This window comes from Pezoporus flaviventris, unplaced genomic scaffold (genome assembly GCF_033815535.1).
Source record: "Pezoporus flaviventris isolate CSIRO_AGI_PZ_B2104156 unplaced genomic scaffold, CSIRO_AGI_Pfla_v1 ptg000002l, whole genome shotgun sequence".
Lineage (NCBI taxonomy): Eukaryota > Metazoa > Chordata > Aves > Psittaciformes > Psittacidae > Pezoporus > Pezoporus flaviventris.
Window position 1 is genome coordinate 84,313,236 of NW_026892550.1, and position 14,495 is coordinate 84,327,730.

At 38.8% G+C, this 14,495-nt stretch overlaps 1 protein-coding gene across 5 annotated transcripts in view; it reads right to left on the bottom strand.

Moving 5' to 3' along the window:
• Positions 1-728: 728 nt before the first annotated feature.
• The window catches only part of CAPRIN2 (caprin family member 2), a 33,258-nt gene continuing 19,491 nt past the window's right edge, over positions 729-14,495 (bottom strand). For 2 of the 5 annotated variants that reach the window (XM_061444845.1, XM_061444843.1), the window contains 11 exons: positions 13,561-13,692; positions 13,261-13,348; positions 12,519-12,574; positions 11,772-11,882; positions 10,000-10,110; positions 9,227-9,379; positions 6,250-6,433; positions 5,056-5,241; positions 3,870-3,970; positions 3,127-3,193; positions 729-1,645 (listed from right to left, as the gene is read on the bottom strand). In XM_061444845.1, coding sequence (XP_061300829.1) covers positions 1,077-1,645; positions 3,127-3,193; positions 3,870-3,970; positions 5,056-5,241; positions 6,250-6,433; positions 9,227-9,379; positions 10,000-10,110; positions 11,772-11,882; positions 12,519-12,574; positions 13,261-13,348; positions 13,561-13,692 — 1,758 coding nt within the window. In that variant the 3' untranslated portion in view covers positions 729-1,076. The remainder of the gene's footprint in view (positions 1,646-3,126; positions 3,194-3,869; positions 3,971-5,055; positions 5,242-6,249; positions 6,434-9,226; positions 9,380-9,999; positions 10,111-11,771; positions 11,883-12,518; positions 12,575-13,260; positions 13,349-13,560; positions 13,693-14,495) is intronic. The other 3 variants (XM_061444844.1, XM_061444847.1, XM_061444846.1) reach the window with 3 other exon arrangements.

Here is a 14,495-nt window from a genome sequence, read left to right on the forward strand (position 1 = left end):
CAATAAACTTTTTACTAGTTTATCTTCCATTTTAAACATTGAAATGCTTTACAGTAGTTGACATGACAAGGACATATCATGGCTTGACAATTTCTAAGCCAAAGAAATTGCTGAAGTTTGGTCACAGAGCCCATTAGCTGTAAGAAAGGAATTTCATAAATGCTTCCTAGCATTTAAGATTTGAAAGCAGGCAGCATGCTTCAACTACAAATACTAAGTTCCTCAGCAGTTCTCTGAAAAACTGCCTTACAATCCAATTCAAGTGTCATGGGGGAGGGAAACAATACACCTGTGTACTTCACAAGGATCAATTTTAACTTTAAAATATATTTGCATCTAAGTGTGAGCCAGCCCTTCAGTGACTGTTTCAAGGTTTAAGTTTTAACTGATCACTGCTGAAAGACAGGTGATGGGACAAAGCTAGATTTTGACAGGCTATGCACTTAAAATAAACAGCCCTAATGAAAGATGTAGAATTTCACTAACTTCTTGACCTTTTGATTAAAAGCAAGCAGGTATGGAACAATCTTGAACTCACTTTGATCAAGGACACACTTTTAAGAATGTCATCAAGCAAGAACTAAACAAGCAAGTAATCCCACTTAAACTACACAGTTTATCCTGAATTACTGTAACCTGAAGACCAGCTCTACGTAATATGCATGTATGCACCACATCAGGAACAAGCTCAGTTTGATATATTTAATAAAGACCACTGGCAATATTAATACTAAAATGCATATTAACTTGTTTTATTGAGGCACAACAAGGCATTGTGAATAGCCCATACTTGAGGCAATCAATAGTGTAGTAAGCTGGACATTAATACAGTTTAGGGTAAGTGCAAACAATATACATTCACAGCTTTACTAGCAAGGCTACATCACAACTGATAAAGTGCCAAATTAGTGCTGATTCAGTACCCCAACTTCATGATTTCACCTTGCACAACAGACCCATCATTTCCCCCCAGTAATGGAACCACATATCTTCTATAAAGTCAGAAGTGCAAAGCTAGTCCACCCCCCTCCACCAAGGTGTTTGGAGCAGCTCTTTTGTAAACATTGCACTGGATTTTAGTCCTGATAAAGGAGGTATCCTGAAAAGGTGGAATATTTCCAGCTACTTCCATAGATGGCTCCTCGATGCAGACGCAACCAGATTTGGTCTCCTTGGAAAAGCTGCAGGACTGCATGATTACTAGCTGTTTCATGATCAGGAGCCCCATCATTTGCATATGCAGACACTAGGACCTCTTCATTCTTCATGAGATTCACATACAGGGGAACATTTACAGCCAGTTTCAGCATGTGGAAGATGAAGACATATGTACCATTCACTGGACAGTTGAACCTACCAAGCTGGATATCAAAAGTTTCTCCAAGGTTGTTCAGCAACAGATCAAACACAATTGGCTGGTCTAGAGTTCCAGGAGCTAGGTTAGATGTTCTAGCGGCTGAGAAGGCAACTCTCATCTGCTGTGGGAGAGGATAGACATGCACTGGTAGTATGGTGGCAGCTTGGCTTGTCACTGGCATGTCAACAGGGGTGATGCTGCGGGAGTCTCCCTGCCCAGAGTCCCCACTGTTAAAGGTTTCATTGTCTCGTTCTGGACTGCTCACCTGTGAGGAATCACTCCACCCTGCTGTTAAAAGATCATCAGCAATGACAAGTAAGTATTGTAACAGAAGGATATCCTTAAACCTGCAGGTATAGTCCTAAGCAGCAAATGTATGGGCATTACAACAGATTTGTCTTTCAGCTACAGCAAGTTGTCCAATTACCCCAGTGAAAATAAAACTTTGAAGCTGGTTTACATTCATCACACTTACATTCAGCAAGATGGGCCATAATTTAACTATGAACAGTTACTTTTCATACTTTTAAGTAGAGAGGGCAGTAGCTTGCAATAGTTTTATCTTCAGTATTTCCACATACACATATCAGCATAAAAAAAGTGTATGCTAACTTCTAAGAGGAGATAAAATGTAATTTCTGAAAAACCTTACAAATTACCAAGAGCCAAGCAGTCATTTAGTCACCTTCAAGACCTGAATTTGCACTTCAGGTTACCTCAATACTGTTGTTCTGGAACTGCATCCTAGGTCATATTGACTTGTGATGCTAGAATATTTTAAGTCTGAAGAACTAGAATTGCTTTTAAGTTTTTTGCACCTCAACTCCCCCCTCAAAAAGCTGTTTATCTTTTTCAAACCTCCAAGTTAAAAAAGGTCTAAAATGAACAGATTAACAGATCTGAGAAATATTAACCAATCACTCAAGCTGCAAATCACTGTTACTTCCACCAGCAAGGAACACCATAAGATACCAAATAAAGCTAAAGTTGCTATATCCTAACAATAATAAGTATGGCTGTCAACTGTTAACTCACCACAATCTCATATTTCTGTTAATTTTGTTCTGAAGTTTATTCTGAAAGTCCTCCCTCAGACTGAGTTGACCTGCTTTATCCTAAAATTTCCCGATATGCCAGAATTCCCATTTATTCTTCAAAGTAGCAATCTACGATTACTATTCATCTCATTTTTCACCTATAGCATCTTAAGTCCCAGCTTTTTCCAGCACACACACTAGGATTACATCATCTTGCTCACAGCTTTTTCAAAATACACACTATTCATGCTTGAGTCCGAGTCCCATGTGTTTCTTTAGGTTTTGTACTCCAGCATGGAAATACAGAGTAAAGCTCTGTTCCCAAACAAATTATTTTTCATAGAAAAAAGTTATCTTACAAGGTTTCTGTGATCTGATAGCTTCCCCAGAAGCAGGGGAGACCATGCAATTAATGGAAAAAGCCATATGCAACACTGGAACCACCCTCTACGTTTTCCTCATCAGTTTGTGAGGAAAGTTCAGTAAGGTACCATTATGTTGGAACTTTGACATATAAAGACACCCAAGTTGAGAATAGTAGCATTAAATTTGCTGCTACGTAATACTGTTTCAGAACAGTACTTAAGCTTCTATCTAGCTTGGTTAATTTACACACACCTTAATCTGTTTTATCAGTGACAGTACACCATTTTCCTCACTATTCACAATAACACTCCATCTGCTATGCCCAAGCATACAGATGTGCCACTGGGAACCTGATGTTAGCCTTACCTCTTGAATTTGCTCGAGGACCACTAGTTATCCCACCTCGTTTATAGCACTGCTGGTAATTAACATCCTAAAAGAGAACAGAAGTATTAGGAAGATGGCTATAAGCAAATCTAAAAATAAGTGGTGCTAATACAGTATTTTTCATTTATAGAATTAATTCAAGCTCTAGAACAGACAATCATGGAGTTCAGAATGAAGATGCAGATAAACAGCCTTACTTACAGAAAATTTACAATAGCTTGTATGAAATTAAAGAGCTATTTCAATGCCCTTTCCAGCAAGTTAGCTTCTGAACTATACATAGTTCAGTTCAAGCAATACCTTAAATCTCAGGTCTCTTAGAAGTCCATTAGTCTGTACAGAAGAATGTATTTCATTTCAAAGCTGAAGACTCTCCTTTCACCAGAACCCTTTGCATTCTTACACATATATATTGTTTCTTTGGAATTTTTGCCCAACCATATTCTCATTCCATTATTTTATATTACAGAAGCACTCGGCACCAACTTTAAAATCCACAGTAAAATGACTCATATCACATCTTATTTGCTATATGTTTTCATTTCAGAGACTCCTTCCAGCCATTTCAACTGCTGCCTACTGTTTCAAAAAGTTTTGTCCAGGAAACAAAATCAGCATCTTGTAAGGAACAGTTCACCTGTGAAGGTAATGAAAACCTACAGTAGAAGACTCAGCTCCTGTACAGTGCTCAAAAGGCTACTGGAAACAAAGTCAATACTTACCCTCTGAGAATAGGGCATTCCAGCATAGTCTCTACCAGGGAACTGCAGCTGGCCATAGTTGCCATTAGTTATTGAAGGTGAGCCTCTGTAAGCATCAAAACCTGTTCAAATAAAGTTGATTATCTGATATTCCTCATTTGGTTTACAGTACAAGTCCAAAATACAACTGGAGCTCCCTCCTGGGAATTACTATGTGTATTAAAATATGCAACTACACCTATTCCTATTCAGAATTTGGAGCAGAATCTCACTTCTCCTGTAAAGAAAGCATTTCATTAGCTACTCGGGACTACTGGACCAAAATTGCATGCTTAGAAGTATTAACATCAGACCATAACAACTGCTTGTTTGATACTAATGGGACTTCAAAGAATAGCTGAAAAAATTTGCTAGATCCAGAAACAGGATTTAACACAGAATTAAGAAGTATTTTCTTTTGCTATTACAGATGCTTATCTCTTATGGTTATACATTTAGGTGCTACTATTTAACCTCTTTAGCTATCAGACTAAGTAGCAAAGAAGAGCTGCAAGCCATTTAGTACCAGACACTATAAAACCCTTAACTGCTGTCAAGTTAGAACTATACAACTCATTGCCTGGTACATGTTGCTACCAGCTATTGAGCAGTCTCAGCCAAATAACTGAAACAGCTGTGATAGACTAAGTGCTCTTCCGAAGTGGAACAGGCCACAGCTACCAACAATCTTAAGTTAGTATCTGCTTAAAGTCAGCTGAAACTTTCTGGAGTACTTCAGCTAGCAGCAAGATAGCAACTGACTTGCAGAGACAAACCTCTTAAATCTCTTCAGTTTGTTATTAATCCAGAAGGGGTCTCCACTAGTGGGAGCCTGTCCCGCATCCCAGTTTCTGCTGGTAATATTAAAGCCAGCAGTGCTAAGCAAAGAGTACCTTGTTTTGGGCAAATACCACAAGTGCTATCTGAAGAGAATACATGCCCAGAATGTTAGCAAGACAGATGCCAAGAATAAAAGGGGGAAAGGAGTTCAGAATAGTAAATGAAATAGCAAGCAAAATCTATATAGTTAAATAATTTAAAAAACTGTTAATGAAAGTTTCCACTTTCATAACTCAAAAGGCTATGAAATTGCTCTGCCATGTCATGTTAAATCATATTCTAATATTACTGCATTAGAGTTTTAAGGTGGTAGCAAATACAGACATACCTTTGTACCCACCAGGGGAACGATATGAACTAGCCAGTGACCTTCCACCTCTAGCAGATCCTCTGACAGACCCACGACTGTTAAGGTAAGGCTGAGGCGGTCTGGGAATAACATTAGTCTGTGCTGGATAAAAGGCAAGGCTACCATTGCTAACAGGAACTGCTCCATCAGGTTGATAATTCACTGCTTAAAACAGAAGGCACAGAAGAATTTAAAGCTTTTGTAGCTGTAAGAAGTTACCACACCTGGAAGCAACAGCAGCCTTAGGAAGTTCAGAGATCCATTAAGCTGCTCAGAATATCCTGTTTTCCTGCCCCTGCATTACTTCAAATAAGAGGGTATCCTCCCATTTTCTTCTGTGGAATGTAATGCTTGTTGAAATATACTGTAGACAGCCCAGACTGTCAGTGTAAGCCTCTAATGCATTCAAGATTCAGTTGCATAGGTCAGAACAAGCTTGCTGGCAGTATCAAGAAAATAGCCAAGCCACAATAAAAATCAAGTAACACCTGGTTAAGAGCTTTCACATAGAACCAACACTGTTCTACAGGTGATTAGTCTTAGAAATCCAGACCCCTATTTGTCAGCTTTCTTTCATCCTGGAAAATATTTGAGACTTAAGAACTGGTTTCATTTCAAATTTAGTGTCAGCTGTATTAGTTCTCCTGTTACAGTATCTGTCAAGCAGGTCTGTTTTGTGTTGAATAAGGCAGCAGAAGACCCCACCTATCAGAAGTTTAGTCTTCCTTAGGTTAAACTGAAAACCCGCCCCAACTTCATTTAGCATTCAACAACACCAGCACTGTCTATTACCAGAAACCAAATTAATGGTTCCAAATATGAGTATTTCATCATTGCTTCAATTCCTAGCTAACAATGGTGTGACTGGCAAGTATCAACACATTCTTGAATTTCTAACCTATCGGGAAATTCAGGCATGTAAGTGACATTGCCCATACACCTACTATAGAAACTAGTTTGAAGCAGCCTTTCATCCTGCTAGCAGTTTTGAAATTGTTTACACACCATATCATCAACTAGATTAGGCTGATGTAACCCTAATGTTAACAGGTGCTATAAAAGTGTTAAAGACTTTCACTGAGTTATAACTCACAGCACATATTAATGAGTTAAAATACTAGAACCTAAATATCTTTTAAAGCTTCTTGAAATAGATACACATACAGTTCTCACCTGAAGACAGAGATTCTTGTGAAAGAGAAGTTTGTTCTGCAACATGAGAAGATTGCAACTGGCACTGAGGAGGAGTCTGTGTACTTGCTGTGGAGAAACTCTGGTTATATCCGGTTGAATATGAAGAATCCTCCTTAATTTCCTGGTCTTTACGTGGAGGCAGTGGTGCATTCACTTTAAACACCTACAACATATTTCAGGGAAAATACTTAACACTACCAGCTAAAGGCTTTGCCTAGTGCCACCACGTTATGCTGTAGCTTAAATTCATACCCCCAGGTCAGTTTCTGGAACACCTGTTTCTTAGAAATAAATCAAAGCAACTACTTCAACCCATCCTTTTCCCCTCTCAGTGTACTTCTGAAGGTTACTCCTGTTCATGTAGCTACTACCCAAGAAACAGCTTGACTGACCATAGCTATCATATTTCAACAGAAGAGTTACCATACAGTAAGCTACTTTCTATGAGAAATCCACTATTAAATTCATCTTACAGCTTTTGACATGAAGCTGGGACAGCCTATACCAAGACAGACATCCACATTTAGGAAAAATTTGTCTTTATACATGTCTTGGAACCCAATATAACACTGCTGTCTGCTCTATTAGACAGCCTTCACCCCTTTGGTAAAATGAGCTTCAACTTTCCTCTTGTTTTAAGTTCTCTCAGAGTAAACATGTAACCTAATTTTTGTAATTCAAATTTCAATGTTATAGACTGGGCAGAAGGGTGGCGCAAGGATGCTGTTAGTTAAATTTAATCAACCAGAGTTCAGTCACTCCAGTGAGTCTACTGCTTTATAGCCAATAACCCAAAGTTACAAGAGTTGACATTGTCAAAAGCAGCTAGCACCAAGATCAGGTAGGAAAGAAGTCTGTTTCAAGTAAAAGCATCTAAATTTCACATAAAGAGTTGTCAGCAGTACTGATACTGGAGTCTAGAGGTACATCTGATCATTTCCCAAGACTATAAACTGTCTGTAGACAGACCAGAGCAAAAGGAACAGCTTCACAGCTTGACAACTGTTGTCAGTTTGCAGAAGCCTCTAAAATTAAAATGGAAATGAACACTTCTTGCAAGGTCAAGAAACCAAGTACCACCTCCATGAGGGAGACAGCACAGAAATCCCTCATGACACTGAAGTGTTTTGAACCATAACAAATTGATTTTTTTTAATTTACCAGATGAAGTGATCAAAGTGAACAGAAGCAGTCCTGTTTCTAGAAGAGGATACTGTGCAGCAAGGCTGTCAACTCCCACATCCTGAAGTATTTGTAGCAAGTGGTCTTCTTTTCCTTACAGTGAGGGTTACAGGTGGAATTCTAGTAACAAACTAGGGCTACAAGTAGGATCTGCCTTTAGGCTTCTATAAGCACAATTGCAGCAACAGGATGTTCAGACACCTGACGACATGTAATCAGATGCTTCCACTACTGTCACTGTACTCCCATTATTGGCAAGGAACCACCTACCTCCTGGCTATCTACTGAGATCCAATGGCTGTGCTTTCCTGTCAGTTGTGAGAATCTAAGCAACACAGGGAAGAAGAAAGTACTGCACAGTTAAAGACTACTATGACTAGAAGAGGAATTAACATCCTGGCAATTAGTGACAGATGTTTGCCAGTTTGACCCAAAAATCCCAAGAGAAATATTCAATATTTAACACCTCTGAAAACTCCACAGCATTAATTCAAGTATACTTTCAGTGGTACCATTAAGATCAAAAGCACTTCAAACACAGACACTAGGTAGAGATATAATCTGAATGACTGAGACCTACTCCATACTTACATCATGACAGATGCTTATATTACAAACTGGGTCCCCAGAAAGACTCTGGATTCCTTGATCAGAACACTGCTACTTCTCCACTTTCATCAAAAATCACCACCTAGCAACTTAACATAATTTAAATAGAGCTGTCTTGGAAAAAAAAAACAAACCACACACCTTTCTGCCATCACTTCCCTTATTTATCTGATTCTGTACATTTGAGGAAGGTTCTACTTGAAACTCTTGTACAAATGCCAAAAAACAAGGAAAAAGTCATGGTATGATTTTCTGCAGACCACACCAGAGTGTCACATATTTTAGTTAGATCCTGTGCTTTAAAAGACTATTAGCTATCTTCTTCCACCAAATCCTACTATGTACATCAATACTGCCAGATGCAGATCATCTGGCAAGTTGTGGAATGGCACTGTGACATTTGTTGAAACAGAGGATGCCTCTGGAGATTGACTTTTTTCTAAACTTGCTTTGGGGCAAGAACATTAAATAAAGGTCTCTAGCATCTTGAGAAGGTATCAGAGGAGTAAGAAAGACCAAGTACAGAGAATGGAACATTAACAACTAAACAGAGACCCTTCCTGTGAGTCCCTCTAAGCTTGCAGTGCAGATTACTAAGCAGTAGCAACATTAGTAATGACGTATGGCCTGAAAAAAAAAACAGTATCTGTTTGCAAAAAACACCACATACAGTCTGTGTGGACTACTCCCCAGACATCTATATTGACTCCTTGTTAACAAGATAGGATAATGAGTTAGTGTTTCAAGGACACATTTTGCATGAGTTGAGTGGTCCAAGTATTATCGCACTGAAGCAAACAGTTTAAAAGGCAGCAAGACAGGTTCAGGCTTTGGAAAGCTCTTCATCCTAACAGCTATACTTGAAGATTTCCTTTTTCCTCTGCAATCTATTATTTAAAATCTAGGCTTAAGAATAGTTTAAGTACAGTCAGCTTTACCTTGGGGCATAGCTATGAATCTGTTGATTTCAGGTCTGACTTCTCCCTTAGTTCCTTGAGGATACTAATATATCCCAGTATTTGATATGGGGACTATACAGAGCAAAACCAGGATGTATCCTTGAATCAAAAGGATCTATGAAGTTTCATACTCTATCAAGAGGATCCAGTTCCCTAGTATTACAACTAAGTTACCATCATTATTGTAAATCATTCTGCAAACTTACAGTCTGCATAGCCTGAAAGGGAGCTGCTGTTATTGTGACAGAACTGCTGCTTGCTGGAGGAGACTGAAAGCTTTGCGCTGGTGGTACTGGTGTCATGGAAGTGCTTGAAGTAGGCAATGGTGACTGTGGCTCACTTGGGAGGGGAACAGTAGCCTGAGGGAAGAATAAATGTAATGAATGGTCACTTGATAATTATCAGGCAGTATCAGAGCATTTAATTTGTTCTAAAGCCTAGACTGACAGAAGTCAGCAGTTTCTACAGGATGACATTTGGACATAGTAAAGCTACAAAATAGTTTTTGCTTACAATTCCAAATTTTGCTGTGCATCCTCAGCAAACAGTACTTCTATTGCAGTCTCTGCTGATTAAGTGAAATGTGCCTATGAGCTACTATACATACCATACAGGGTAATAATTTCACAAAAGAGATATTAGGGGTTTTTTCCTCACCACTAAGGAAACAATGCCTTCTGTTCCATTTATTGGAAGATGATTCTCTGGCTGATATTAAAAGTGACTCCTCTTTTCTAAAGGAACTCAGGAAGTTTAGGGGGTTTCATTATTTTCCCCTCTCAATGTTTTAGATTACAACAGTGCTGAGTTGTCCAGACCAAGTATTAACCAGCATTAAGCCTCATCTGTGCAGAGAGCAAAGTGAAGTGTTAATTTAGAATACCAGTATTTACAGGAATCAGAAGCCAAAGAAATGCAAGGCTCTAGACATTTCATAACCAATGTATTTACCTTACCCCCTGTATTTGTGATAGCTTACCTGGGCAATTTCAATCTTTTTGGGTATAAGTGGCTCAGAAATACATGGACTTGTCTGATACAGTGGCTGGGAAGTATATTTCTCAGTCTCTTGAGAGAGCGATGCTGATGCCTAGAAGAAGCCATACATGCACCTGCTATTACAAAAAGTACTGCAGGAAGCACAAGCTTCTGTTAGAGCTATAAAAATACCAGTGCCTAAGTTAAAATAAGTGGATTTTGAAAGACCATGATAAAAATTAGGTTCAAAGTAGATCTACTAAATAGTCACCTTAGCCAAAATTTTCAAGTAATTAGCATTAGAGATTCAGACTGATTATCCTTCTTACACAACAGGTTGTACAACTAGCACTACAAAAATCAGGTCATTTTAAGAAATGTAGATTGCTTCAACCAGTTGTTACAATGAAGTCTGATACACATCTGTCTCCTTGAATTAAACAAGGACATCTGTTAAGCTTCTGGTAAGCTCTGTTGAACAAGGCTTCGGAGCCAAGCTTCCTTTGATTTTTCAAAACCTGCATGTTCTAGTTAGTTCACACTATAATTTTAAAAGAGTTGCTTACACTTAGATGCACAGCTGAGGGCTAAAGACTACCAGTTCCATTCTCACTGTGTATACCATCACAGGTGCATCAGAACTGGTATGCACTCACATGCCAGGAGAGCGCACTGTCACCATGAAGTGTATTCCCTGGTTAAGCTTTGGTCTCAGCACATCTACTGCTTTCTATGAGAAGGACTGGAAAAGAAACCACACTCTAAGCCCAAGGGACTAGAGGTGCTGGGCACAAGCAACCTTAATTCCAAACAATAAGTTTGCAGATAAACTAGAAGCATTCTACTAAATCAGATGCTCTACATTAGAGCACAGCACAAGTCTTCTGGATGCATATTAAACAGTAAAATTACTTAACCCTTGTCAGCACAAGAAGTCTTCTGACACTGTCTAAGTGAGAGAAGGTGTCAAGAACCAGGCCAAAATTGCCAATTCAAGGGGCAGCAAGACTAATATTCACATAAAGACTGTTATATTTGCCTATATAGTATTACTAAGGAATATAGTAAATGCTACATGCACAGCATACTGATGGCATGTACATCAGCAAAAACATTTTAGAAGCATTAACATTCCCCCATTATAATCTATATACACTGTATTAGAGATTTCTAAGAGGAGGAGCCAGCTGTGTTTCTGAAGACAGCATCACACTAAGCAAGGGGTCCTTAAGACAGTGATCTGCATAAACTAAAACATTATTTGTGCCTCTAAACAATATCTGAATGCTAGTTCAAGACTTAACTGCACATACAGTTAATGCAAAATCTAAGGTCTTGGCTGAACATTAGCAAGTCAGTGTTTTTTCAGTTACTGCTCAAGAGAACATACCTCAGCCTTAACACAGAAGTCTGCTATTTCATGACAATGCCACAACTTATGCATCCTCTGTGTAATTAGAGGGAGTATTCTACACTGTAACCAAAGCAAATATTCAAGCTGCTTGTATGTTCCCACAAAAATATGCATCACTCTAGCCTGCGTTTCTTCATCTCACACCCTTTCCATTTCAAGGGGCAGACTGTTCACATTGCATTCATGTGGATTAGGAAAACTTTCCCGGCCATCTTTAGGTATTCCAAAATGTAGGCTATACTGTTGTGGTTAGTTCCATTCTGTCCCTCTATATTGTTCCAGGAGAGGTGCCACCACAGCTTGTGTTAGGGCTAGCTATCACAGATTTTTGAATGCCAGTGAAGCCCAGGGTATATTACCTGTGGTGTCTGTGGTGTCACCAAGTCTTCTGTTTCAGAGCCAGAAAGAGTCTGATCAGCAGATGCTAGGGAAGTATTTGAACCATGCAGTGCAATGGATGAAGCAGCAGCCTTGCAAGAAAAGAGAAGAGATAAAGTTTTTAAATATTGTCTTAAATGTTTGGTTTCACTGAAACTCACTCTGGGCATTTTCAAGTAAACCTCAGAATGAGGCAGGAGCTGAAGTGCTTTGAACAGTAATTTAAGTTTCTCAGGAGTTCTTGTTCGTGGCAAGGAAACCTATTTAAAACCCAAAGTAGCAATGCATTCAAGTACAGCAAATGATTTTAAGGTTCACATAACCATGGCTGCCAAAGCTTGACACACTACCTTTGGTGTAAGTGGAGACATCAAAGATGAATACATGCACTATATAACAAAGCAGCAGCATGTTCTTTGGCACAAAATTATCAGCTACAACTTGAATCTATAGGTTAAGTATTCAAACTATTTCAGCATGTCCTCAACATACTTTTTACTTCAAGAAACTTCAAACATTTGTTGCTGCTTTTCAAGCAGAAGAGCAGCCAACTCTGTCAGCATGTGAGTGACCTTACATTTGTAAGCTACTGTTACACGAAATTTGTTACAGAACTACTGACAACAAACAAAGCAACTGAAGTACCAAGTCTGTTGTAGTGCATAACCTGTACGTCATTCCATGGCTACAGTTCTGCCTCTTCACTAAGGACTGTTACTTCAACTTACTTGAAGGGGCTGTTGAAGAAAGTCACTCTGACTTGGCAGTTTCTGTTCTTTCGGAGCTGTAAAAAAAGAATGCATTAAGCAACATTTGCTTTTAAATTAAAACATTTCATAGAGTTTCAGTGCCCAGTTCTACATTTTGAAAGCATTTGGTGTATGAAAATGCACACTATTTCAAGTGTGTGCACTGCAAATATTTAGAATTAGCATCAGTAAACTACACTCCATTGAAAGTTTTTTGTAAAAGGGGAAAAGTATTCAATGATAAGAATATTTCTACCACAAAAGAGATACCCACTTTCTATATTAGAAAGGTGTAATAAACTGGCTAATTTGGTTTCACAGCTGAAGAGCCACCCAAACAGTTTCTTAACAAGTTCCCATTTTCCAAGTGTAGCCAGAAAACTGCCCTTTGTCCTGAACTCATTCACAGCTTGTGTTTATATACACCACATCTAGACAAGTTGTCAGCATGTCAATTCTGCTGCTAGGTTCAGATGCACATGCCAGTCAGTGATTAAACAAACATTCCATTTCCAGGCAGATACACCAACTTAAGCCACCTCCAGCAACTAATAAGCAGGTAAGCAGTTTGAGCTGCCTCTTTTTTTTTTAAATCAGACATTAGTATAGTTTTATAATTAGACAAGCTGTCTTCATCAGGCCTACTGATCTACAGCCCAACCAAATCCTGTTAGTGTTTGCAGGAATCCCGCATACAATTCACACTTACAGTATTACCTACCTGAAGGACTACTTGCTGGAGTAACTGAAGGTGGTTGGGATGAACCAATGGCACTTGGTGAAGCTTTATCAAAATCCAGAATGGACTCCTTTTGTGAAAAGATCATCAGTTGATAAAAAAAAAGATTAAACTCTAGATATAAATGAAACAGTCTCATTTGACAAGTTGCTGTTAGCTAATTAGAGCTACATTCATTCAGTGCAAACACACATTGGCAGCACTGTTTTCCCTAACCCAGTAGGAATTGGAGCTGTGTGCTACAACAGCAGAGAAAAAAAAAAAATCAAAAAAAACACATACTTGCATGAAGTTGTAAGTCCCTTGTATCTGAGTCATCAGATCCTGAAGTTTTTCTCTTCTTAACACTGGATCTTTTGGAAGAGTTGAAGTAGAACAAAATTCTGCAGCTGGCTGATGTACAGGTTTAGGCACCTAATAGGAAGAGAATACATTAATGCTGGAAGCGAGACAAGGATCTTATCCAATATACTTCCAGAGCAACCTATAAATGTCAGAAAACATGGGCCAAGGAATTCTGTGCTGTCATTGATATTTCCTGAATCAAGTTTTCACTTCATTAAATAACAGCAGTTTACTGTTGCCACAACATTAATTCACCTCATTCAGCTTCATACAGTCAAGTGTACAAGATGACAATAAGTTGCCGACATTTAGTGCATCATTAGGAAACCCACATATCCAGGCTGAAGGCCAGAACAAGCTTAAAAACCAAAGCTGCATCACTCAAGGTTTAAAACATACTCCCCGTCCCAGTAGAGCCCACACCAATAAGTGCATATCTTTAGGATGGCATTTCCAGACATTCTGAAGAAAGTGCACCCAAGAGATACACTGCAAGCAGGTTACTCAGGATTAGACCAAGGTGCTTCCACTAGCAAGCTAGATACTCTTTATGCACCAGCTCCTGCAGTAAGTATTATGTTAAACTTTTCAAAGTCTAGCATGAAAAGTACACCTGTACTCCCACATGGGAGCCCAATTTTGTGGCTAAATGCTTCTGCAGGAACTTAGTACTCTTTGATTGTTTCACATGGTCCCTTAACAGTTCATCACAACTTGTTCTCACTTCACATTAAGAAGAGGGAAGCGTTTTGTCAGAGAATAAGCAAGTTTAAGGTATCAGAAAAACCATGACAGTAAACTCTTTAGATAGCAGAAGCCTTGTTATTTTCAGGGTGACAATAACAACAGACTGTCTAGGTAGCCTAACATGT